Here is a 27600-nt window from a genome sequence, read left to right on the forward strand (position 1 = left end):
GTATTTTTGCCTGCGAACAAAAGCTCCTGAAAATCTCGGCAGTACAAATATTTAAAAGCATCTGCATTGAAGCGAAAATTCGATTTTTTCTTTTAATTTTGTTAGCCCCTCACTTATGCCTAATATCCCAGCACTTCAGTTCAAGAAAGTTCATTCCATTAATGTACGACTCACGAGTAGTCTTAACCTACACTTTGAGCCGAATTTCACGGTAATATTTTTTTAATTGCTTTTTACTGTACACGTACAAGTCAGATCTGTACTGATTACTTAGGATGTCATTGTTTTACAATAACTAATTTTCAGTGTCAGCAATTTCTTGGTGTCAGTCATAGTAAAACCTTACTTTCATTTACAGCATATATATTTACACAAGAATGTAAGTACAAATTCGAGACCTTGTTCAATAACAACGCTCTGCGATGTTAGAGAATATATGTTAGAGAATATAAGGGGCACTTTAAAAGTCGTAACTAGTTTGACAAAAATTACACTTCAAACCAACTTTAAACTAACCGTTTAGCGCTATTTTGTATTGAGCACAAAAAACTGTCATTTTGTGCCATGCATGCATCACTTGCGCTGAACATTACAATAATGCTAACGAATCTTGGCTAAAAAAATAATCGTATATACATTTTAAACTATAGATTCAATGAGATGCGAAAACTTTTTTCTGCTCTTTGTACGGACTCTTTTCTTTCTTCTTGGGTTAGAGCTTTGGCTTTGAGCCGTTGAGTGAAACGATGGCTGCGCGTTCCCTGACTGGAGCCTCGTCGAAACAAATATTCTGCAGTTTTTCTGTCCACTCTTTCTATCTTTTGTACTGCGTATATGATCGCCTGAAGGGAAAAATACAAGAACAATAAATAAGAAAAAATGAAAATGTATTGTCTCTTTTGATCGTTTCTCTTTTGATTCCGTTGTGTACATGTTTCCCCACCATGAGCAAATTAGTATATGTAATAGGACTCCATGTTGTCCAATTAACAAATAATTGGACGAGGAAAATTCCGAGGACTTCCAAAATTGGATGAGGCCGTAGGCCGAGTCCAATTTGGCAGCCAGAGGAATTTTTCTAGTCCAATTATTTCTTGATTGGGGAGCATGAAATCCCATTACCTATTAATTATATAAAGATGAGAATATGTGGACCGCATAGCACTTATGAAATATTAATTATATAGATGCCTAATAAATCCCATATCAACAGAGACCTGTCCAATTATGAAAATAATTGGACAGTTACCTATATGAGATTAATGAGAAGCTGTATAATTAAAGGTTTAATTATTATTTAGTTTACCTACCTCTGGCAGCCATACATCACTGATGTAGGTTATCTCTGAAAAATCTTCTTTATTTCCAACCAATTCTCTGTAAAAGTCCTGCAGTAGCTCCATGATGTCGTCTTCCTGTCATAAAAAGCGGGGGAAAGTTAGTTTGTTAAATTTGACGCTACACTTTTTCTCTTTGGACGCTACAATGCTACACTTAATCTTGGTAATTACTTTAAACCTAAGATTCTTTACTCCGATTTCCAATGATTGGAAAGTGGGTTGAGAGAGCAAAGCGCAGCTGATATTTCTTGAAGAAAATCAAGAAGAATCAAATCAAGAAATGGTAAAATTTAGTGTTGATTAAGCCAAGAAGATTCCAAGTAGTAGGTTCCTGATGTAAGGAAATGACAAGACAGACGCTGAGACATGCAGCTTACCAGGTCGGTGTCAGCAACGGGACCAAAACCTGAACGACGTTTCAAGGAATTCTTTTCTTTTGCTGAACCCTTTTTGAATATTTCATGCCTCTCGCATGCTTTCTTCTCTTCAAATATATCTTTTAGGAAAGGCTGTAAAAACAAAATAATACATTATCTTCATGTAATGAAGTTCATGGTAAATTTATCTTTATCAGAGCTATCTCATTAAAGTCTTCCTCAAAAGCACAGGCACGCTGAATCGTCATCGCGATGAAGTAGGTTTTGGTGGACGTCAATCAAGGCGTTTCCATGACACTCCATAGCCACGTGCCTTAGAAAATTTAGTTTGACAATGTTTTCCTTTAAAGTAACAAAGCACAAACCTTTGCTTCCCTGATGTATGTCAGGATATCTTTGTATTTAGATGGTCTTCTGTGAACCAATAATTTCAGAGATTATTTTAGATAAAAATATATGAAACACACTCAGTGGCTAAAATGAAGTGTCACACGTGGCAGGATTATGTGTGTCTCAAGACAGCTGATGATACCTACTTTACATTTCGACTGGATTTTCTGACAATAGTTTCTTTCTCAGGTTTGTCATCAGTAACACTTGATGTGTCCACTTTGCTGTCATTGCTGTTTTCTTCGACATCATCAGTATCAACAAGCTTGCAAACTGAAAAGTGCACAAGTGAAAGAATAAATAAATAGATGGAATGAATGAATATATGGATGAGTGGATTAATGGACTGAATGATAAATGGATGGGAGGGTAAGTGGATAGATGGATGGATGGATGGATGGATGGATGGATGGATGGATTTATGAGCATTTATGTTAAATACCTTCTTTGTCCTCTTCATTCTGCTCTTTGATACCAAGGGCTGGTTTGAAAACACAACAGTCAAAGATATGTTTAGAATTTTGATGTTAACAAAATAAAGATGGAACATGTGCAATCAATGTACCTTTTCTTCTGACCATGTCTTCTGCCATGACGAGGGCTTCATCAAATCTCTGAGGATCTAATTCCATAGCATCTTTCTATTAAAGTAACATAAAAATGAAATTTATTAACTTGGATTTATGAAATCTAGATCATTGAGTATTATTGACCCTATTCCATTGTCATTATTATCATCATCACTAACTTCATCATAATATTAAGTGAATCAACTCCAACATTTTCACCATCACCATCATCCTCTATATATCTTAAATGGCTTATCAGCATTACCATTGTCATTGTCACCACCATCATCACCATGTCTACACCTCATCATTTCCATTCATCACCATCATCACCATCATCAACAACTTAGTTTTTAGCTAGTTATCTCTTCTCATCAATAACTTATATTAATGGACCATCATCACTTATCATCAACAACTTAGTTTTTAGCTAGTTATCTCTTCTCATCAATAACTTATATTAATGGACCATCATCACTTATCAATAATAACTTATATTAAATGGTCTTTCTTACCACAAATTCCTCTCTCTTCTCAGAATCACATGCAAAAGGAACCACTCTCTTACATGAAAAGCTAAAAATAAAACACATAATCCTTACATATGCAAGTATGACATTCAAAGCCTTCAGGGGCAAGTGTGGCTAAGTTTGTAAGTGCACTGCCTGCTAAGCTAGATGTCACTTGTTTCGACTTCTCTCTAATATGTGTAGCTTAGGCTTCGAATGCTCTAAAGCAGAGCACTGATGGAGAAAGTAGTTTAATGTGTGCACTTTCGGCTCCCTTGAAGAACAGCTACTAGGCTAAAGGAGCACTAACGTTAAATAAGGCCTTTACCTTTCTTACCTTAGAAGCATAATTATGCAAATCTATAATTTTTTCTGTTTTTACTGGATTGCTCTTAACATTTGTGTACCCAATAACTCAATCACATATCAATAAATGATTTTCAACAATCAATCTTACCAGGATTTATTGTCATATCCCAGAAACTGTACATAGATCTTTTTGGCTTTCTTATTACCAATAATTCTTTTGACCTATAATAAAATTAAACAGATGTATAATATAAATATCTTACCAGACTTTTTAGGGTGCAGTACAGGTGGATAGTTGCAGTACTTTGTCAGGAACTGGTTTTTTAATGGTACAAAATAACTTAGAGTACAAATATTGCAGGATATTTGAACTCACTTCAGGCCTTCTTTTGCAAAATTTGCACTCTACTGAGTATAATTGGATAATAAATATGTTCAGGTGATTGGCTGAGAGAAGTACTTAACTACTGATTAATGGAGAGCAGAGAACCAGCTGCTGATTGGTTGAGAGGAAAGCCAAATTAATTCCTGATTGGTAGAGCAGAGTGATATCCAAAGGGTCATAATCACTATACCAAATCCTACCTGAGCAGGCCAAAATGGATCCCTGTATAACTTTGCCCACACCACATCATTTAATTCAAATTTGAAGTCCTTTGAGCTTGGTGACAAAGCTGCTTCCATAAGTTCTTCATCTGAACATGAATCAGACTCCCATTCTCCTTCATCATTATTTTCTTTAGAATTTCCTTGCTCCATTCTATGAGAATTATCATCCTTGCCATCGTTTGGAAAAGTTCTTTTATCAACGTTTTTGGTCTGTTGCTTATTTTCAGTTATTTTTTGCTTGGCATCATTTTTTCCTTGTTTCTTCGATAATTTTACTGGAGATTCAGAGTCATTTAATTCTTCATTTGTACTTTCAAGTGTAGCAGCACTAAATCTATTTTGTTTTATAACTTCTTGTCTTTTTCTCTTTCTCTTTGAAACTGGACTGTTCTTAGCAGCTATTTCATTCTTCATATTTTCATTAGCTTTCCCAACAAACTGTGTTGATCTTTCTTTTGCATTTGAAACTTCTTTAGCAGTCACAGAATTTCTTTTATTTACATGTACTTCCTCTTTCTTAACTGGTGCTTTTCTTGGACTTGTTCTTCTTACCAAATTTTCACAAATAATACCTTTAGAACGTTTAACCTTTGGCTCATCACTGTTTGTTTTGAACTCTTTCGAATCATTCATATTTAGTCTTTCATGAGCACCAGTTTTGTTATTTTGTTTTACACTTATTTCACTAGACTTTTTTCCCTTGCTGGATGTTGCTGCTTCATTAAGGGTTTTGTTTTTGTCATCACTCGTAATTCCTTTATTCTCAGCTAAAAAAATATGAAATGTAAATTAAATTGAATTCAGTTTAATTGAACTTAAAGCTCTTCACCCACTAAGTTAAGGAAGTAGTAAAATATATAGTAACAAGGCAAAAAGAGTATCAGAGTGTAAGAGTGACTCCTTGACTCTCTCATAATTATTTGATTGATTGTTCTCTCAATGTTATTTATTATTTAAGTCAGTGAATTGGTGGGCAAGTGAGTGAGTCGATAAAGAGTACGAAAACTAACTAAGTAACTTGATAGCGGAGTGAGGAAGTTTGAAGTGAGAGCAAGGACCAAATGTCGGAAAGAAGGGATGGGGTTAGAAGCATGGGTGTGTGAATAAGAGAGTGTATGAGGTACAGTAGAAGGAAAATTGCAAATATCTGATTCATTAAATCTTACCAAACAATCTTCTTGCTTCAGCAATACCCTTGTTAAAACAAATCTTCTTTTGTGGTGCTTTAATAGAGGCTAAATCAATAAAAGAAAACATAGCTATTAACGACAGACATATTAAACATGTGTACTAAAGATAAATCTAAAAAAATCCAGTGAGAGATACATCAATGAGGTTACCTCTTCCACTGTGGATTAGATCATGCTGCTCTTTACAATCCCACTCCATGATGTCCTTGGCGTCTTTAATATTTTCACTGTAAAAATATGATAAGGACAAACAAAAAAATAAGTGTTTCCTGTTGCGCAACCAACCCTAATTTTCTTGCCGATTTTTGCCTACCATAATATTTTTATCATTCCCAAATGCACCACAGGGTTCCCAGTAAGCTCATTTCCACTGTTGTATCAGTAAAAAAAATCCAACCTATCGACCCCAATTTTTCTCATGCAACAGGAAACACACTTATTTTTTTGTTTGGCCTAAGAGAACCCTGTGACGTACTCAAATCAAGGGATGAGGTCTCCATTAAGTTTTGAAATAATAGGAAAAGATCATGAACTACCAGAGAGTCCTGGGGACCAAGTGAGCATTTTACAAATAAAAAGATATAACTAGCTAAAAACTAGTGTGAGCTGCGTCGGTGTTTCTAATGAAACAGTAATGATGAAAAGGTAAATTATACACCGTGAAAAGATGAAAAAACTTACTGACGTTTCGGACGCTAGTCCTTCGTCGGAGTAAAAGAGCTCCGACGAAGGACTAGCGTCCGAAACGTCAGTAAGTTTTTTCATCTTTTCACGGTGTATAATTTACCTTTTCATCATTACTATTTTACAAATAACTTAATTGTGGTAGTTTGAGCTGAAGAATTTTGCTCAGCTTGAGCATTGTCTGATTTCCAACCGTTCATGAAAACCCTGAAGGAGACTTAAAAAACTCTCATCACATGTGATGCAGAATCTATGAATGAAAGTGCACTAACATTACTGTACACCCCCTCTTTTTTCTTTTTGATTATATAAACTTCATAACTTAAAATATAAACTTATATAAACTCTTATCAAAGAATGGTGTATATTGTTAGAATGGCATACATACATGTGGCACATGTCAATCTGATGAGTATATGGACAGCAACTTGGACACAAACATCTACTGTTTTCAACACTTACTATGTGTCTTCTCCAAGAAATTTCACACTTGCAATAACTTTCTTTTTAGATCTTATTGAAGCTTTCTCAGTTTCAACGACCTGTAAACATTCCAGACAAACCTTAATATTCCAGCATCTCACCCTAAATCTTTTGATAGTTAGTTTACTAGTAAAACTTGTATATTTTTATATAGCTTCTTTAATAATGCTTTGTTTTTATGCACGTATGAAGTAAATGAGATGAGGTAAATTGCAGTAATATAAGCTTAAGATCAATCAAAGCTGTCAATATTATTTCCTGAATAAACTCTACAGACCAAACAAAAATTTGGATCAATAAATCTTACCTGTGCAGGCCAAAATATCTCGATTTTTGGCTTTCTAGCTCTCGCCCACACAACATCTGAAACATCAAACTGCTTTTCCATCATAATAAGGTTAAGATCTTCAACTAACAATGACCAAATTCCTTCATTTCTTTCGAAAAATTGAAATGAAATGACGTGATGATTTCGAATCTGATCAAAGGGTGAAATGCCGCCCTTTTATTCCAACCAATAGGATACTAGTGCTATTTCTTTTATAATATGGAAGCCGCGCGGTCCTGTGAATCTTTATTTAAATTTATGCAAATTTAAGATTATCCAATCATTTTGTAGCCCCAGTCCTCCTCGACTTTTACAGTTGCGCGGTTACAGAATAAGAAAATTTTTTTAAATAGAAAAATCAAAATATTGAAAACATAAGTTAAAAATATGCCATTTATTCGTTTAAAAGAGGCAACTAGTCTTCAAAAACATCAAGTGGAAGGTATAGAATGGAGTGAAAAGGTTTGTGAGTTGAAAGACAGAGCTTCAAAGGTTATGAATATTCCCGTAGTAGAACAAAGTAAGTCGGCAATCTCTGTCCTTTCTTAACGTCGAGTAGGATTCTTATATGTTGAGAATTGAAAGAGGATTAATCTTATTTGCTCTAGATTTGATATATGGGGGACAATTAATGAAAGATAACATGGCCTTGTCAAGTTATGGGATACAAGATGGTTGTACTGTCCATGTCGTGAGAAAATTTCCACAAATAGAACCAACTGGTAAGTCTGTTGTAGTCGTGTAGGTTTTACATGGCTTATGGAAACGAAAATATTGAAAGAAGGGAGAAAGGATAGGATGGAGTGATAAAAGTACTATAAACAAATGAATGAATGGAGGGAAGGGAGGAAGGAATGAAAGATACTTAATTGATGGATTAATGACAGACAGATGGGATGGAATGATGAATGTCATGATGAAGGGAATGAGAGGGGGATGAATGAATGGATGAAGGTAGAAACATAGTAAGAGATTAGAAATGGATGAATTAAGGAAAAGAAATTGGGTAAAGATCAGTGAGAATATAAAAAATAGATATGATAATTAATTCTGTATTATTTTAGAACCTGAAGGTAGTGGTGCTTCCATAGAAAATGTCATGCAAGTTCTTGAAGCAGCCATTAAAAGTCCAGCCTACAGAACCACAGTAAGTTGCCAGTCTTGATGACCTGCTAAATTAGTGTTAGCTCAGTTATACTTCGTTTCTGGTTTAAAAAGAAAGATTTGACCGGACATGTTGCAATTCTGGGCAAGCATGTTCCGATGTCCGATCGTTATTTTAACACCTGTATTATTAAGACTTATGGTTATATAGAGGTAGCACACTCACTTATAGGGTCTCTGGTTCAAATCCTGGAGGACACATGGCAAGTGAGTAGAGGTTGTTGCCTCTATAACCTGATTCAAGGAGCTTTCTCCAAGTTTCTTTTCTTCCAGTTCCCCCCCCCCCCCCTCCCCCATAAAACAGACATGCTAAATTTCATGTTGATTTAGATAACCTTGATAAAATTGAAAGGTCATTTTAATTAAATTTTTAGGTTGAAAAAATTCTTACCAATCCCGAGATGATGGAACAGCTAGTGGCAGCTACTCCAGGTCTTTCAAAGGACCTCACAGCTATGGGTAAGAAAGGCTTTGATTTTTGAGAATAGGGTAGATTTCATATAGTTATTATATAATCAAAACTCATAGTACAGCTGTACTATGCCATTGGCATTAAGGTGCTGTGATTGAGCATTTGAGAGACAAAGGCCAATACGGGATATATTTTCTACCAACACCATCAATATAAACTTGTATTGGAAACTCAAGATTGCAATAAGCTTTGTATAGCGATTCCTATCCTGAGGTAATTCTCAGCCAACAATATGGGTTTATATTGAAGGCTCTCTCCCAATCAAATCTATAGAACTCAATTAATAGAAAGACTTTGCTTAGAAAAAATATACTTCAACATGATACATTATTAGTATATTGTGAAGTGATTGTAGTGGAATGTTTCAATTTGAAATGAATTCAAATGATTACTGTTTTGTTGTTAGCTCTCCTTCAAGACCAAGAACTTCTTCAACAAGTTATAGAAACAGCTGACATTGAACAGTAAGCACTAAACATGCATCTTAGAGAAGAATTAATCGATCATTTTTGTTTTGTTTTTGCTGTTGATGGACACAGTGTGTAGTTCCAGGAACATTTCCTTACGAGATTTGTAAAATAAGGAAAATCTGAGGCATGGAAAATACTTTAAAATCCTTGCAAATAACAATGCAAATAGTGATGCAAATAGCAATGCAAAACGCAATACAAAACGCAATGCAAATAGCGATGCAATAGTGGAAAAGGATGATGGTTTAAGCCCAGGGCTTATAATGGGGATTTTATGGTGCTTAGTTGTGGGAAGAGCATAAGATGGATTCTCCCACATGTAAAAGTATGGTCATTTTCTGGAACTACTGTACATGATTGATGACTAGGCCTACATGCAGATCCATAGTGAAATAATGATTTTGAAAGATGTTTTCCCTTTTAGAGTGGTTCAACAGCATCCAAGTCTAGTTGAAGCTGCATCATACATCGCAGCTGCTACAGCTACAGAAGGAGGGCAGGGTAGATCTGGACTACAGAATGTTAGAAGTATACTTGCTGCTGATGAATCTGATGAAGACATGCCTGATGTAGAACCAGGGGTCAGTCTTTTCATTGCATTCAATTTATCAGTGGGAAATGTAATTTAGTTTTATCCATATTTAATTCACTTCCTTGAATGGTTGGGGGAGGAGAATCTGGTTTTACTTAACAATTATTCACTGAAGGTGAAGTGAATATCGGGGAACAATAACCGAAACAAAGTTGAGGTTATTATTTTCAATATTCACTGAGCCTGAGGTGAATAATTGTTTTAGTATAAATACACAGGTGATTCTTTCAAAATAAAAAAAAAAGATAAAAGACACCTTTTTTCCTGGTAACAGCAACAAAGTGGCTGGCCACCATTTTGGATTATTGTTGGAGGTGATTATCGTGTGATAGTGTGAGTTTCTCAACCAATCAACCCGCGAGATTTTCAATAATCACCTGTGTATTTATACTAGAACACAATATTGTCAAGGTCCCCAAAAGATGAAATTAGAGTATAAAAGATTAATTTTTGCAGAGGGAGGAAATGTGGGGAGTAAGTACTTTTCTAGTTCAAGCTTCAATGATCATAACCTTAAAGTAATACTGTGGTACAGTATTAAGCCTCTTCTTGTGAGATAGATGTTCCAAAACCCTATTATTCCAGTGTGCCCTAAATACCTCAACTCTATAACTTATATAATAAAGAATTTATGTTGAATTTCCACTAAACTATAGGTGTTGGCTCGTGCAGAAATGATCGCAGCAAGAGAAGAAGTCATTCAGGCATCTGGTCGACCTGTGCCTGTAACACCATCTATGTTACAATCTGCTCTGGCTAGTGCAGGACTACCTTCGTCATCACCAACAGAAGGTACAGTAGTCACAACACTTTGTCAGGTCTCTCTCTTGATTTGTGGGTTTTTCTTTGGGTTCCCTGGTTTTCCTCCCTCTGCAGAACTAAAACACTTAATAATTCTGATTTTTTGATGCCCTGACTTAGATCAGCCCAGAGGTTGTTTCAGGGTTTGATCTGTGAGTTAGCCATGCCCTGACTTAGATCAGCCCAGAGGTTGTTTCAGGGTTTAATCTGTGAGTTAGCCGTGCCCTGACTTTGATCAAAACAGAGGTTGTTTCAGGGTTTAATCTGTGAGTTAGCCATGCCCTGACTTAGATCAGCCCAGAGTTTGTTTCAGGGTTCGATCTGTGAGTTAGCCATGCCCTGACTTAGATCAGCCCAGAGGTTGTTTCAGGGTTTAATCTGTGAGTTACCTATGTCCTTACATTGTTCAGCCCAGAGGCTTTTTCAAGGTTAGATAAAATTGTGCCATCGTTTGGTTCAATGCATGTCATCAATTCTTTAGTAATAATTCAGGGTAATACCCAGTGTTTCTAAGTAAAGTAATACTATCTACCAGTACTCCTTGTATTCATACCCAATTTGTGTGTCTTATTTGTGCAGGGCCATCAAGAAGTACAGGAACCCCACAGCGGGTTACTAGAGACATGTTTACTGACGCAATAACTACTGCCCTGTCTGGTCGTGCAGCTGCTGCTGCCGCAACTGCTGCTGTTAATACTAGCAATTCACCCAACACTGAACCACCAAGCAATGCTCAATTGCAGGTAAATTATTTTTAATAATTTCTTAATCTAACTACTTGTAGTTTTTCTTATTTTGATAAAACTAGCCAATTCTTATCAGTCAAACCTCCCTTTAAACAAGCAGTTGTGTCAATTTGAAAAAGAACTCCCATTTTTTTCCATATGAATCTTTATAAAATATCCAATTTTTATAATATAGTCAACTTTATTAAGCCACCGTGTAGCCAACATGGTTATTCCAGTTAGTTAACGCTGTTGAAATATGGTATATCCCTAAGGTGCAATAAACAATTATGAGCTGCAACTGATTTTGACACAACTGGTGGATTTAAGTGGAGTAGGTTTTTGACATGTATGTTAGTACATTTGCCTATTTTAATACTGTTATGATAATGTGATTCAGAACCAGCTTCAGCAACTACGCGACATGGGCATCACAGATGATGAAGTTAGTTTACGAGCACTCAGAGCAACTGGAGGCAACGTACAAGCTGCTCTTGAGTTCATCTTTGGTGGAACATGATATTGATGTTACAAATAATGATCTTATAATTTAATTATTTTTTGTTAACACTGTTGTACAACTATTACCTATGTATGCAACTATTTCAAAAGACGTTGAATACTGCATACTTAATAGTGAATAGTGAATAGCAACTTATGTCATTGTGGCAGATAACAACAGTCTTTTGGAAGCCAAGTTTAGATTTAAGGTACATATTTTAGATACTGACTGTATTTTATGTAAGTACAGAATGTTTTTTTTACAATTTAGCAATAATTCTAAACCTGTGTTGCGCTATTCAGTATGCAGCATTCAACATTTTATAAAATAGCTGTATATACATTTGAATGTGAAGTAATATTTCAAATCCGACAATGAGGACAGGACGGGATTTCAAGTCCGCGCAATTAGTTCCAGTCCGAGGCGAAGCCGAGGACTGGAACTAATTGCAAGGACTTTGAAATCCCGTCCAGTCCGATTTGGAGGATTTGAAATGACTTCTCATACTCATTAATTATTCATGAGGGATGTTGTTTTTATCTTGTATTTATTTCATTGTATATGATCTTCGCTCCATTCACCTAGTTGTAATAATGACAATCTTTTGTTTTGTAATGGTTTTATTTTGCTTTCGTCCTTTGGGATTTCTTAAGATAAATGCTATCTGAATTACTTATGCAAATAGCAGTTATTTTTCTCTGAATGTATTCATTTCAACATGGCTTCTCGTCAAAGAGACAGCGATGAAGAAGCGGAGCTTCTACCTTTAAAACGCTTTCGAAAAGTGAAAAGTCAAGCCCAAGAAGAAGAACTTTTGCAAAAAGCTGTGCCAATTTCAACCCGTTACAAGAATAACTGGGCTGTGAATATTTTTGAAGAATGGAGGCAAAGTAGAGAAAACAAAGTGGCAAGTTTGGAGTCTACCTCCATGGATGTCTCGCTAGAGAGCATTCAAAATTTGGATATTGAGGCATGGGAAACTATGACAGTTCCATCCCTAAACTTCTGGCTTGGCAAATTTGTTGAAGAAGCAGCAAACAAGAAAGGTTCGCCATATCCTGCTCGTACGCTTTATCAGCTTATCGCTAGCCTTAAACGCCACCTAGAGTCGAAAAACCGAAACGACGTCAATATGCTTGACAAGTCTAACATGTGGTGAGTTAATTAGAAACTTTCTGTTTATTTGCTTTACTTTGCACATGAATAAAACCTTATATTATTCTAACTGAACGTTTTTCTTTTAGTTTTTCTGGACTGAGAAAAATTCTGGATGCAGAGATGAAAAGTGTCCACGCCGAAGGGGTTACTAATAGAAAGGAAGAAAAAGAGGTGATTACAGAAGAAGAGGAAGAGACGATGTGGAGGAAAGGAGTACTAGGCCAGTCAACAGCTAAGATATTTATACTTATAGAAAATGCTAAGTTTACGATAGCAAATTGTTTTGAAATTTCATTAATATCTAAGTAAGTTGTTAAACGAAGTGTTGAGTATATTTGCAACTATTATTGATTATAGTTTATTGGTAATAACTTCTGAAATAAATGCTTGATGAATTAAATTTTCTGTTTTCATCTTTCTATATATTGACTTGATTCAATGCTTGGACTGAATTAATTTTGTTCCAGTCCTTGGACTGAATTAATTTTGATCCAGTTGTTGGTCGACTGAATTAATTTCTTTTGTTCCAATTCATCAGCCCCACCTCTTCCCTGCTGATATCAAAACCCTCCCCGGCTTTAAGACACTTGACCTAGTTTCAAGATACATCATGTGACCAGGTACGAGGTAATCGATTGGCTAGTTACCTCATGAATAATTAATGAGTATGAGAATAATAAATACAAGACAATATGTATGCATAAATCCATTGCATCTACAAATTATTGGTATTTCACAAAAGTCCTTTACACATAGCTGCTATTCGTTTGTCTCTTTTGTGATAAATATGGGCCCATTATGTACACTACTTCTCATACTCTGACGTTTTCAACAAAAACCTGTCCTTTTCGTTCTTCTAGAACTATTGGAAGACCTTTTTTTCACTGATGGTGAGTAGTATTTCAATGCCGATATATAAGATAAAACTATGCTAAAAATATAAAACCTATGTTCAAACCGGAGGATCCTTTAGACTTAGCACATAGTCTTGGCTCTCTCATTTCTCATACACTGATGGTGACATCATCACCAATAAGAAAGAAAGGAGTCCAGTACTTTAGTTCACTGTAATCTTGGTTCTCTCTCCTTTCTCATACACTGATGGTGACATCATCACCAATAAGAAAGAAAGGAGTCCAGTACTTTAGTTCACTGTAATCTTGGCTCTCTCATTTCTCATACACTGATGGTGACATCATCACCAATAAGAAAGAAAGGAGTCCAGTACTTTGGTTCACTGTAATCTTGGCTCTCTCATTTCTCATACACTGATGGTGACATCATCACCAATAAGAAAGAAAGGAGTCCAGTACTTTGGTTCACTGTAATATTGGTTCTCTCTCATTTCTCATACACTGATGGTGACATCATCACCAATAAGAAAGAAAGGAGTCCAGTACTTTGGTTCACTGTAATCTTGGCTCTCTCATTTCTCATACACTAATGGTGACATCATCACCAATAAGAAAGAAAGGAGTCCAGTACTTTGGTTCACTGTAATCTTGGTTCTCTCTCATTTCTCATAAACTGATGGTGACATCATCACCGATAAGAAAGAAAGGAGCCCAGTACTTTGGTTCACTGTAATCTTGGTTCTCTCTCATTTCTCATACACCGATGGTGACATCATCACCAATAAGAAAGAAAGGAGTCCAGTACTTTGGTTCACTGTAATATTGGTTCTCTCTCATTTCTCATACACTGATGGTGACATCATCACCAATAAGAAAGAAAGGAGTCCAGTACTTTGGTTCACTGTAATCTTGGTTCTCTCTCATTTCTCATACACTGATGGTGACATCATCACCAATAAGAAAGAAAGGAGTCCAGTACTTTGGTTCACTGTAATATTGGTTCTCTCTCATTTCTCATACACTGATGGTGACATCATCACCAATAAGAAAGAAAGGAGTCCAGTACTTTGGTTCACTGTAATCTTGGCTCTCTCATTTCTCATACACTAATGGTGACATCATCACCAATAAGAAAGAAAGGAGTCCAGTACTTTGGTTCACTGTAATCTTGGTTCTCTCTCATTTCTCATAAACCGATGGTGACATCATCACCGATAAGAAAGAAAGGAGCCCAGTACTTTGGTTCACTGTAATCTTGGTTCTCTCTCATTTCTCATACACCGATGGTGACATCATCACCAATAAGAAAGAAAGGAGTCCAGTACTTTGGTTCACTGTAATATTGGTTCTCTCTCATTTCTCATACACTGATGGTGACATCATCACCAATAAGAAAGAAAGGAGTCCAGTACTTTGGTTCACTGTAATCTTGGTTCTCTCTCATTTCTCATACACTGATGGTGACATCATCACCAATAAGAAAGAAAGGAGTCCAGTACTTTGGTTCACTGTAATATTGGTTCTCTCTCATTTCTCATACACTGATGGTGACATCATCACCAATAAGAAAGAAAGGAGTCCAGTACTTTAGTTCACTGTAATCTTGGCTCTCTCATTTCTCATACACTGATGGTGACATCATCACCAATAAGAAAGAAAGGAGTCCAGTACTTTAGTTCACTGTAATCTTGGCTCTCTCATTTCTCATACACTGATGGTGACATCATCACCAATAAGAAAGAAAGGAGTCCAGTACTTTGGTTCACTGTAATCTTGGTTCTCTCTCATTTCTCATAAACTGATGGTGACATCATCACCGATAAGAAAGAAAGGAGCCCAGTACTTTGGTTCACTGTAATCTTGGTTCTCTCTCATTTCTCATACACCGATGGTGACATCATCACCAATAAGAAAGAAAGGAGTCCAGTACTTTAGTTCACTGTAATCTTGGTTCTCTCTCCTTTCTCATACACTGATGGTGACATCATCACCAATAAGAAAGAAAGGAGTCCAGTACTTTAGTTCACTGTAATCTTGGCTCTCTCATTTCTCATACACTGATGGTGACATCATCACCAATAAGAAAGAAAGGAGTCCAGTACTTTGGTTCACTGTAATCTTGGCTCTCTCATTTCTCATACACTGATGGTGACATCATCACCAATAAGAAAGAAAGGAGTCCAGTACTTTGGTTCACTGTAATCTTGGCTCTCTCATTTCTCATACACTGATGGTGACATCATCACCAATAAGAAAGAAAGGAGTCCAGTACTTTGGTTCACTGTAATCTTGGTTCTCTCTCATTTCTCATACACTGATGGTGACATCATCACCAATAAGAAAGAAAGGAGTCCAGTACTTTAGTTCACTGTAATCTTGGCTCTCTCATTTCTCATACACTGATGGTGACATCATCACCAATAAGAAAGAAAGGAGTCCAGTACTTTGGTTCACTGTAATCTTGGCTCTCTCATTTCTCATACACTGATGGTGACATCATCACCAATAAGAAAGAAAGGAGTCCAGTACTTTGGTTCACTGTAATATTGGTTCTCTCTCATTTCTCATACACTGATGGTGACATCATCACCAATAAGAAAGAAAGGAGTCCAGTACTTTAGTTCACTGTAATCTTGGCTCTCTCATTTCTCATACACTGATGGTGACATCATCACCAATAAGAAAGAAAGGAGTCCAGTACTTTGGTTCACTGTAATCTTGGTTCTCTCTCATTTCTCATAAACTGATGGTGACATCATCACCGATAAGAAAGAAAGGAGCCCAGTACTTTAGTTCACTGTAATCTTGGTTCTCTCTCATTTCTCATACACCGATGGTGACATCATCACCAATAAGAAAGAAAGGAGTCCAGTACTTTGGTTCACTGTAATATTGGTTCTCTCTCATTTCTCATACACTGATGGTGACATCATCACCAATAAGAAAGAAAGGAGTCCAGTACTTTGGTTCACTGTAATCTTGGTTCTCTCTCATTTCTCATACACTGATGGTGACATCATCACCGATAGGAAAGAAAGGAGCCCAGTACTTTGGGTCTTCATAATATTCTTCTCCTTTAATGTCATTTATGGCAATTTGGAGGCTTTTACTTGCACTTTCTCCCATCTTTAGGGACGTGTAAAAGCTTATCTTGAAATTCAATGTGGCATTGTCATCAATGGTCCACAACGATGCTACCACAGCACGAGCTCCTGCAGCAAGAAACGCTCGACTGTTAGCTCTCCCCATTGTTATCTCCCCACGGCCACTATTACAAACACTCAGAACAGCCAGTTGAGCCTGCTGTCAGGAACTTGTAGGTTATGAAGATGGAGTGATTAACCACAGTCTTCAACTCATCTTCGTTGTTTAGTTGAGCATTCAGCTTTTCCAGGAATCTGCAGCCTCTCCGAAGCAGCTTTCAGCTCTTGCCTTCTTTTCTTGTATTCTATGTTTTTCCTCGTACTCCATCTTTTCCCTTAACTTTTCATATCTCTCCTTTTGTAATTTTATCTCTTGCCTTAACCATTCATCTTCCTCCTTTTCTTGTATTCTATGTTTTTCCTCGTACTCCATCTTTTCCCTTAACTTTTCATATCTCTCCTTTTGTAATTTTATCTCTTGCCTTAACCATTCATCTTCCTCCTTTTCTTGTATTCTATGTTTTTCGGCCTCGTACTCCATCTTTTCCCTTAACTTTTCATATCTCTCCTTTACTAATTTCATCTCTTGCCTTAACCATTCATCTTCCTCCTTTTCTTGTATTCTCTGTTTTTCCTCGCACTCCATCTTTTTCCTTAATAACATTTCAATTTCCTTCGACGATTTCATATTTTGTTTTAAAATTTCATTTTCCTCCTCTAACCTTCTTTTCACTTGCCTTAACTTTTCGTTTTCCTTCTCTACATATATTCTTCGTCTTGTCTCTCTCGCCAGCTTGTTTTCTGCTTCCTTCAAAGCTGTCCAAGAGAATCGTGTTTTGTCACATGTTGGCAAAAAATCTTGTTCGCATGACAACGAATGACGACGCGGTCTTTGGATACTCTTACTTGAGTCTTGTTCAACTTCGGCTGCGATACAGATTAACACAAATATACATAATATAACTTCATAATCAGATAAAGTGAAGGCCAAGTCTTTGACCACAATTGGTAATACAGCCTTGCTCTTGAATAAAAGAACAGGTGGTAAATGATAAGCTCACATACCTTGTTCAATTTCTGCCAGCACCAGTACCCAGCATGCTTCACGGTACTCCTCTTCATCAATCTCAACTGTCACATCAACCTCTGTTCCTTGGGTCACTTTTCTTACTTCGTCAATCTCATTGATGACTTTCTGGAATTTCTTCTTCAAGGAACCGTCCTTGTAGCTCCTCCATAACTGTTTCAACGATGATAGGCTCGTTGTTTCAATTACGAAACAAACTGAGCCTTCGTACACTTCATGAAGTTTCGTCAGTGGAGGCAAGACAAGTTTTTTTTGAATATCCTGCTTTGCAGACTCATTTTCGCCACAGAAACTAAGAAAAAGTAGTCCAGTTCCAATAGATAACACTGATCTAATAACCAATTCTGAAGATGCATAAATATAGAAATGGAAAGATAAATTATAAAGAATATAATAATTATCATAGTAGTATAATTATAATAATAGTAACGGTAATAGTAATAATGATAATGATAATGATAATTAATGATAATGATTTAATGAGAAGAAGAAGAAGAAGAAGAAGAAGAAGAAGAAGAAGAAGAAGAAGAAATGTTTATAATGCGCCTATCCAGGTCTGCTCCTTATCCCATCCCCTTTTGTCCGTTCGTTTCTATTCATTTTTACTTTCTCATGAACAGAGTTTCACCCAAGCTACAGTTCATGATTTATCAGAAAAGTGGGGAGGGGGAGGGGGAGGGGGCGGGTAGGAGGGGGGGAGGGGTAGGATGAAAGGCATTAAGGACCTGAAATTCTTGGAATTTTTTTTAGTAATTTTGCAGTTCATACAAACCAAAATGTAATATTATTATTTCCAGTCATGAGGTATATGTTATAAATACTTGTTCTCTTACTTGCAGTTTTTGCAATTCCTGTCAGGACAAAAGAGATAGAATAAAATTATTATGCATTCTTAATGAATTTTGTCAAAAAATCATGGCATTAATTTATAGAAGAGATTTCGTGTCACTATTAAAAGCATGCCGTGCGTGACCGTGACGGTGCAGTGTCCGATCATTCTGATTGGATAAGTAGTGATCTTGCTCGCTGTGATTGGTTCAATGTCATCATTTCCGTGCCGTGCAGCCATTTGCAGGGAAACCAAATAAACGCTGCTTGTGATCTGTAGCGATTTCTCATTATTTGCTCATTAAGTCGTGAACGGCTTTCTGCTTTGTTCCCCATGTTAAAGGCCACTTGGACGAAAATCGTTCCAAAATTAAAACTCTTTCATTCGAGCTGGAACTTTGCTGAAATAATCTTGAACACATTAAGAACCTCTCACTGAAATATCTTTCTAATATTCGAAAGGGAAGGGCCAAAATTTTACGATTTATTTTCGTCCGCCATTAATTTCTTAGACTCTTCCACAGTCTCTCGCTCGTCCGTTCCGTCTCCACGCTTAGAGACTATAACGGTACGATGACCGAAAGGACTTATGGGTCCCGAAAACTTGGACCCAGCGTGCTTTGGGAACCAAAATACTCGTCCACAGTCTCTCTCGTTTTCGCCGCCATCTTGAAAATATTGAAACGAGAGAGACTGTGGACGAGTATTTTGGTTCCCAAAGCACGCTGGGTCCAAGTTTTCGGGACCCATAAGTCCTTTCGGTCATTGTACCGTTACAGTCTCTAAGCGTGTAGACGGAACGGACGAGCGAGAGACTGTGGAAGAGTCTATTAATTTCTTTGTCACGCGGCCAACGAGTCATTGGCTGTGGCCACACTTGGGCGTTTAACTATAGTTTAGCAGTAGTTTAGCTTAGTTAAATGACGTAATACAAACTATAGTTATACTCTTTCATATATGGTTAAACAACTTTGAGGTCACACATGTGAGGTTTAACCATAGTTACACCAAGAACGACTCACACTTCTGTGACTTATCAGTCAAAACACGAAAATGGCTGACAGAAGAATCTTGAGGATTATTCTCCTGTTATTCAAGCAAAAACGAAAAAGGACGAAATTTTTTATTATTTAAGGGTTATTCAGTCATCACGGCGATTTAGATTGCTTACTATTTCAGTTATCGCACCTTTACTAAGACGTAACCGATACTCGCAGAGTGTGGATCCTTCCAAGACCTCAGTTCTGGTTCAATTCTATGCTAAATGAGTGTGTGTATGAACATGATCCGTATTGGCAACAGCAATTTCGAATATCAAGAAGTCCAAAAAACCTATACCTTAAAGAAAAATGTGAAATTAAAGGAAAACACAGACTACCGTGTGCTACGTATACGTTTTGGAGGGACTGATTTAATTGTCCCTTTATTGGCGCGACATACTTATTCCACTTACACAAAATAACCGAACCTAATTGGTCATTTTTTTCTTAATAGAATCTATACCATGGGTTGTACCTTAGTTTAACTTGGTTTAAGTTCCATTGTTTTACCTTGACGACCAGCATAGCAACTAACAATAGTTAATTAAACAGAAGAGAGGTCACATTGGTTTTGAAGTTAACAATTGTTAGAATTGGCTGAACTATAGTTAAACGCCCCAGTGTGGCCACAGCCATTATGTACAGCAGTTTTACGCTGTGACGTCATTTACTTAACACCGTCATGTTAGCGTCGTTTTGACTATAGATTTCTTGTTAAATTACCTGAAGTTTATTTGATGTTTTAAACGCGTTATCGTGAAAAGAATATCTAAACAGACTTTTTTAAACCTTTGATACCTCTTCAAATATGATGGAAACTCCTTTGGACGCTCGCTTTGTCAATCCTGAAGAGTTAGAACCATAAGTTATAATGTATGAAGATGAAGCCGAACTAGAAGAAGAAGCAATGCTTGGGAAGAGGTTTTCATAAAAATTCCTTACGTTCATTTCATTATTTGTATTTGCTACATACTGTCCATGATATAAAGATCTTAAATTTGAAGTTTCAATGTAATCTAATAGTGATTGATGTTATGAAAAAAACCGATTGCCTTTTGAATTCTGTGTTGTGATATAAAGATTTGTGACAATATACTTAGATCTATGTGCCGAATAATTTAGAATGTGAGCTCGTAATTCTCCTAGCTGATTTACTACAGAACGGTTATTATTTGCTTCAAAATGTTTATTATGCATTGAATAGGTACAAACATACGATTATTTAATATCATCTTTGTAAAAGAACATGTCAAAGGTTTCTTATTTATTACTCGCGCGACAGCGGCGTCTGTCACTCAGCTCGTAGATTTTTCTTTCATTGTGTCGGATGTCTCGCGGACCCAAATTGTGGGGTTGCTCTTTGCCCTTGTATGTAAATATACCTTTAAAAGTTGTTATCCTTAAAATGATTCGAATAAATCCCGAATATCTCAGTCACTTCGCGCGATGGAACCGCTAGGAATCTCGTCCATGCGTCCTATATACTTTGTTGTGATTCTTGGCGTGCCGAGATGTATTGAAATTTTCGAATTATGATCGTCAGTATTATTGAAACTGAAAAATTTCAGCGCCTAGACATTGTTTGGTCATATAGTAGTTAGGAAACCGAATGAAACATTATATATTTTCTGAATAAACCAAATAAACCGAGTTTTACGAACATGGCACATACATTACCCACCAATGTTTTGGTTTGGGTTGAGTAAATGACGTCATAAGTACTCGTGCCAGTCTTCTTGAGTCGAATAAAATTTTGGCCCTTCCCTTTCGAATATCAGAAAGATATTCCAGTGGGTGGTTCTTAATGTATTCAAGATTATTTCAGCAAAGTTCCAGCTCGAATGAAAAAGTTTTAAATTTGGAGCGATTTTCGTCCAAGTGGCCCTTTAAGAGGACTTCAGCGGTAAAAGTCACACAGTCAACGGGGCCAAGCAGACCACAAGCCAATGGAGATATAATTAACCTTAGAACTTATAAACTTTCCATAACCGTACGTGGAACAAAATATATATAATCATAGTCAACAAACGTAATATTAAATATTTACTAGTATTACTGACTCAGCTTCGCAAAAAATTTCTCGGGTTGAGAATAACCAAACTGTTAGTCTGACCTCAAAATTAATGGTAATCGCAACAATCGTAGACGTAAATATAGACGTAAATGTAAAAAAATTATTGACTTGATGCGAAAGCGTTGTCAATTAATAATAAATGTAGATGTAAATCGTATAAATTTGTCTTGTAAATCAACAGAAGATATAACTAGCTAAAAACTAGTGTGAGCTGCGTCGGTGTTTCTAATGAAACAGTGATGATGAAAAGGTAAATTATACACCGTGAAAAGATGAAAAAACTTACTAGTAAGTTTTTTCATCTTTTCACGGTGTATAATTTACCTTTTCATCATTACTTGTAAATCAACATGTCGTTTGGTTCTGTCATTTGTAACTTACCAGAACTCTCGTACTCATAGCTTTTTACTTCCTCTTCCAACTCTTTTGACTTAATATATCTAGCAACATTCTTCAGCACTTGCAAATCGTCCATACTGATAACCTCTTTCCTTACTAAAAAGTCCCAAAGATCGTCGACCGTTTCGACACGTTCAAGTTCTTCCTTGCTAATACCAGGAATCCCCTCAAGTAATCCCCTTAGATCCCTAATCAGGTTGTTGTTGCCATGTAGTAAACTTTGAAGAATGCTTTTAGCTCTTTTTTTAAGGATATTAAACAAAACTATTCGGTTTTTTTCCATCTTAATAATTTTGTTATGAACTGTATTTCAAGCAAGGGTAGCGGAAGTCATTATCATAATATGTATGTAGGGGGTACTCTTCCAAGAAACTACAACACAGGAAGCCCAAGGGCATAAAATTTAAACTATCGAACACGCCAAACTTGTATCGTTAGCTATACTACTTTTACCCTTCTAGCTAGAGAACAAATACTAAATTTTTGAAACAAGATCATGCATTTAGCACTGCTTTGTACTAAATAGCATTGACAAAAGAAAAGAAAACAATACATTTTGCACTGCATTATTGCGATTTACTATTAGTAGTGTGTCAGCACTGAATTTAAGAGGTATTTTCTGAGTTTGATGAACGTGGTGCATTATGGTCTAGCTTGTATACAAACAACACGACAAAAAAAAAACAAAACAATACAAAACCATTTTAAGGATTAGAGCCAAAGTTTCATTTTCCATATTAAGATCTGCATTATTATGCCTAGAGAGGTTCAAGAACACTTACAGTGAAGACACTCGAACCATGAACACTTGACTTTATTCAGATTTTTATTTTCTCAGCTTTTTACTGCTTCAAACCCTCTAAAAAAGTAGGATTGAACTCAAATATGCTACGTGATCAGAAGACAACTTATTTCTAAATGATTCACTCCAGAGATGCATGTTAAAAAAAGGAGTAAAAAATGTAGCAAAAAGGCACAAAGTGTTCATGGTTAGAGTGTCCTCACTGTAAGAAAACTTTTTCCAATATTAAAAAAATAGATTTAGATGTAGACCGCGGTTGGAGCCATCTGTTAAATAACTTAATACAAATTAGACGCATTTTTCATAAGCTTTTATTATTAACGTTTAGTATATATATTCTTGATCCGATTTATTTTATCTATTTATTGCATGATTTTTTCATATCTTTTTTCATATCTTTTTTTAATAACGGTTGTATATATATATATATCTACATATACATTTTAGATATAGTTTCTTCTATATTTATATTCCTATTGAGACTTGAGTTTTTAAAAATAAAGAACTTTGATTTAAATTTTAAAATACAATCAACACGTATAAGGCATAATGAACAAAAGACACCAGTTTTTCTCGAAGCCTTATAGACTACGATGCACCATGTTTGTTCGTAATCTCACTTGAGAACAAGTTGATCTATGGTCTATTCATTTCTGAAACACTAGAGCTAGATATACTTAAACAAACAAATCTATATCGTCTCTGTGCAAGAGTATGTGTAATCTCAAGCTCTTCCCACACACTCCGCCTCAGTCCTCACTATTCACTAGCATTCTACGATAAAGTCCAATTCAGTGAGTTTCAGTAGAATATGTACAAAAACATGAAAACTATTCACTGAATTCCTAAAGCAACTTATAGACGTTATCTAAGTTCCTTTTCGCTCGTAGCTGTCCTTTCTTGTCACCAATCCTTATAGTGATACGCAGGTGGTTTTTGTGATGTCTCACAGCGTCATGGTACCTTTCCAACAAACAGCACACATTCCCAAGATTCTCAAGGGCATGTCCTTGTGCTTTGATGTTACCATTCTTTTCAGCAATATTCAGGTGCTTCTTGTAGAACCCCAAAGCTTCAGAATACTTCCCAAGACACTTGTGAACATTTCCTAAGTTATCGTACGCACATGCTTGCGCAACATCGCATTCCTCGTTCTTGGCAATTTCTAAGCTTTTCTCGTGGCATATTATTGCATCCTCGTATTTTTTCATGCATTGATACAACACTCCTAAATATCCATACAGTTCTTCCTCAGTCTCTTTGTCACACATCTCTTTGACGATTTCTAAACCTGTGGTATAATATAACACGGCTTCTTCGTACTTGCCAGCTTTTTGGTGAAGGCTTCCCAGTTTCTTCACAATTCTCCTTTGGCCCACTTTGTCTCCTATCTCTTCATACATACGTAAGGCATCTTTATAACACGCAATCGCCTCGGGGAGGTTTGTTATTGCTTCATGGGCAACACCCAAGTCTTCATACACTTCTCCGTTCATCTTTTCATCGATCTTGTTATTGTTTTGCTTGACGATGCTCAGGTACATCTTGCGGTGTTTAATGGCTTCGTCGTATTTTCCATATGATTGGTTAGCGTTGGCTAATTCACGATAAGCGTTCTCTTTCCCTTCTTCGTCTCGAATCTGTTTCGCGATTTTCATCTGTTTTTGATGATAATCAATGGCTTCCAAGTATTTCCCAAGAGATTGACAAGCAATTCCTAAGTTTCTATACGCTTCTTCTTCGCTCTTCTTGTCCAGGTGTTTTGCAGCGATGCTCGATGTTCCCATGGCGTTGGTATCGGCTTCGTACGGTGTAGCATCTCCATTACTGCTGTCCTTTCTATCAACGATTTGTTTTGCGATGCTAAGATGTTTTTTATGGTATTTAAAAGCTATCTTGTATCTTCCCAGATGCTGATGAGCCACTCCTATGTTCTGATATGCCGTGGCTTCTTTCCTCATGTCTCCGCTTACCAGCTTCAGAAACATCTTGTAATACTGAATAGTCTCTCTAAAATTTCCACTCGATTGACAAGCAGCTCCCAGGTTTGCGCATGCGCGGCTTTCAGCCTTCTTATCTCTAATCTCTCTAGCCAGTTCCAGCTCTTTTTCAAAGTTTTTTATGGCCTCGTCATGGTTACCAAGCGCATGATATGCCAGCCCTATGTTTCCATATGCGTTCGTCTTGCTCCTCTTGTCACCTACCTCTTCAGCTATGGCTAGAGACGTCTTGTAATAGTCAATGGCGTTGCTATATCTTTCTGCTGAAGATGACGAAGATGTTTCTTCTAGAGGTTTTCCTTTTCTTTTGTTCCTTTCCTTCTTGTTGTTTTCCTTCACAATGGACGTAGAACTGGAGTTGTTTTGTTTAGCCAGCAAATAAGTCGCACTTCCCAAGCATGCATAGGCACGTCCTTCATCTTTCTTGCTCTCTTTCTCCTTACATACAGCAAGGAACATCTCGTAGTACTTCAAGGCTTCCTTATATCTTCCAAGTGACCGATACGAGTTCCCCAAGTTCTCGTAGGCAGACCCCTCTGAGTCTTCATCATTCTCTTTAACAGCAATTCTTAAGCTCTCCCCGTGATACAGAATAGCACGATTATATTCCCCCAACGACTGGAAAGCATTTCCTAAGTTTTCGTACAACTCTCTTTCACGTTTTGTATCGTATCTTTTCTTTACGACTCTTAATACTTTTTTATAATAGTTAATCGCTTCTTTGTACTTGCCTATCTTCTGGCAAAGGCTTCCCAAGTTCTTGTTCATTCTTTCCTGGCCATACTCCTCTCTTATTCCCTTGTAAATACATAGCGCCCCTTCGTAAGACCCAGTTGCTTCGTCGTACTTTCTCATTTTCTGGTAAGCAAAACCCAAGTCTTCGTAAATCTTCCCTTCCATCTCTTTATTAGCATTTCGCACTGCAGTGCTTAAGCACATCTTGTGATATTTAACAGCCTCGTTGTATTTACCCGACAATTGATATGCGTTGGCTAAACTACTAATGGCTCGTTCTTTACTTCTTCTATCTTTCATTTCTATTGCAATAGTCAGTTGGACTTTGAAATAATCAATGCCCTTTTTGTATTTTTCCATTTCTATGTTTACAGCTCCTAGATTACCAAGGTCTTTTCCTTTGCCTCTATTGTCGCCCACTTCTATGGCAGTAATCAAACACTTTTCGTAGTTTTCAACGGCTTCTTCATACTTTCCTAACGATCTATAAATCGTACCTAAGTTTCTGTAGGCAGTTTTCTCCATCATTTTATCCCCCTTTTCCAAAGCTATTGTGACTTGTTTTTCGTGATATTTGATGTTAGCCTCATGATATTTGCTTAAAGTTATCGCTGTCCCGTTTTGGCCTGAATCATTGGTTTCATTACATTCTTCTGCGTTGCTTTTTAGATCGTTTTCCATTTTTCACTTGAGAAGCTTTATCGAATTTGGAAAAATTAAAGTTGAGTTTGTTTTATTTTATTTTCTTGATTTCTTCTGTTTTCTGTTAAAAAATAAAAGTGGAAAAAAAAAAGAATTACATGGGATGTTGAATACGTATGCTTAGCTGTTCATATTTTTACTTCCAGGTTTCGAAGTCGTTATAGATTTACCCTTACAAGTTTAAATATATTCTAAATATTTCCTTTCTTAATTTGATTATTTCTTTTAATTACCGCGTGTCATCTACAAAAAACGGAAAATACCATGATGAAAAATTTGGTACCAAACATTTTCATACTTGATACTTGATAGTGTCCGCGTCTTTGTATGCAACGCAATACTTTATATCAGGCAGACAGTACGCTTGACCCCGTATGTAAGATAGAATAAAGTATAAATACGCAAGAAAGGAGAACACTCTAGAATAAGGTCAAGAACGACAGGGATTGTTGCTAAGTAGCCAAAACAAACTTGCATCTGTTGGCAACCTGGCGACTCCCTCAAAAAACTATCAAAATTGAAGACGCGAACTCTTGCCTTCTAAACCCTGAGAAATCTTTCTCAACTTGAATAAAGCAAATGTATTTGCCTTGTTTGCAGCTGTCTTTTGATAGGACAGAAGACCTGTACAAACCACAACTAATTACCCATTAATAATAACTTAAAATGAGCCACTGAACGTAGAAAATAAGTAACGTTACTCGATCAAAAGTTACAGCGATTGCCTAAAAGCAGACACATATTTCAGTGCGAATTTAGTAAAATGTTTATCGTAAGAAACAAAATACGCAAACAGGTAAAGGATAATCGTTACGGGATTCACGATCTGGAAAAGAGGCTGTACTACACTAACACACAACAGTAATGGTTTCGAGTTTACATTATTTCTCTGATCAATGTGGACGTTTGCCAGTCGTTAATTTCCACTTTCGGCCGGTCTAAGTCCTAAAATGACTTGCTAAGCTCTTAATTAAGTCATAGCAGCCAATGATTGTTCCAATATTTACCTTTTACCTCTTGGTTTTACATCTTTTGAAGTCAATTATTTGCGGAGAAGACTCTTTGTTCGCGTATCCTTGGAAAAGGAGTATCCAATTACTTACGGAAGTGCTACGTACTGATCAGGATGAGTTTCATTTTGACCTTTCGGCGTATCCTATCACAACTTAGGTAAAATAGTAGTGAAGAAGAGAGAAAAGCAGAGCAGAACATATAGCAAGGCAATGCAAACAATGGAAAGCAAAGGAGTATAGCGGAGGAGAGG

General features: G+C 36.6%; 5 protein-coding genes across 6 annotated transcripts; 2 read left to right on the plus strand and 3 right to left on the minus strand.

Annotated features, from left to right (window-relative positions):
- Positions 1-188: 188 nt before the first annotated feature.
- On the minus strand, positions 189-6935 carry LOC116299970 (uncharacterized). 2 transcript variants are annotated; one of them, XM_031708707.1, is made up of 14 exons: positions 6768-6935; positions 6440-6519; positions 5444-5520; positions 5270-5338; positions 4080-4870; positions 3643-3716; positions 3192-3252; positions 2673-2748; positions 2550-2588; positions 2254-2380; positions 2083-2131; positions 1718-1849; positions 1311-1415; positions 189-842 (listed from the first exon to the last, which is right to left on the minus strand). In XM_031708707.1, the coding sequence occupies exons 1-14, from the start codon at positions 6849-6851 to the stop codon at positions 645-647; spliced, it is 1962 nt and encodes a 653-aa protein (XP_031564567.1). In that variant the 5' UTR covers positions 6852-6935; the 3' UTR covers positions 189-644. The 2 variants fall into 2 exon arrangements, with proteins under 2 accessions (XP_031564567.1, XP_031564568.1); XM_031708708.1 differs by lacking the exon at positions 6768-6935 and having other exon boundaries at positions 6366-6495.
- A 172-nt stretch (positions 6936-7107) lies between these two features.
- LOC116299966 (ubiquitin-like protein 7) lies at positions 7108-13072 on the plus strand. The gene is made up of 9 exons (XM_031708702.2): positions 7108-7308; positions 7397-7510; positions 7853-7935; positions 8327-8411; positions 8831-8888; positions 9319-9475; positions 10143-10278; positions 10867-11030; positions 11413-13072. The coding sequence occupies exons 1-9, from the start codon at positions 7176-7178 to the stop codon at positions 11530-11532; spliced, it is 1050 nt and encodes a 349-aa protein (XP_031564562.1). The 5' UTR covers positions 7108-7175; the 3' UTR covers positions 11533-13072.
- Positions 11025-27453, minus strand: LOC116299941 (uncharacterized). The gene is made up of 5 exons (XM_089026628.1): positions 27344-27453; positions 23752-26397; positions 23660-23673; positions 22793-22874; positions 11025-16833 (listed from the first exon to the last, which is right to left on the minus strand). The coding sequence occupies exons 2-5, from the start codon at positions 26313-26315 to the stop codon at positions 16524-16526; spliced, it is 2970 nt and encodes a 989-aa protein (XP_088882754.1). The 5' UTR covers positions 26316-26397; positions 27344-27453; the 3' UTR covers positions 11025-16523.
- LOC148914219 (uncharacterized) lies at positions 12233-13072 on the plus strand. The gene is made up of 2 exons (XM_089025659.1): positions 12233-12669; positions 12759-13072. The coding sequence occupies exons 1-2, from the start codon at positions 12233-12235 to the stop codon at positions 12979-12981; spliced, it is 660 nt and encodes a 219-aa protein (XP_088881785.1). The 3' UTR covers positions 12982-13072.
- Positions 16767-22430, minus strand: LOC116299973 (uncharacterized). The gene is made up of 4 exons (XM_089025658.1): positions 22080-22430; positions 18590-18607; positions 17735-18100; positions 16767-17596 (listed from the first exon to the last, which is right to left on the minus strand). The coding sequence occupies exons 1-4, from the start codon at positions 22378-22380 to the stop codon at positions 16908-16910; spliced, it is 1374 nt and encodes a 457-aa protein (XP_088881784.1). The 5' UTR covers positions 22381-22430; the 3' UTR covers positions 16767-16907.
- Positions 27454-27600: the final 147 nt, after the last annotated feature.

This window comes from Actinia tenebrosa, unplaced genomic scaffold, assembly GCF_029948245.1.
Source record: "Actinia tenebrosa isolate PJP-AT-01 unplaced genomic scaffold, QUT_ActTen_1.0 PGA_scaffold0__85_contigs__length_37466705, whole genome shotgun sequence".
Lineage (NCBI taxonomy): Eukaryota > Metazoa > Cnidaria > Anthozoa > Actiniaria > Actiniidae > Actinia > Actinia tenebrosa.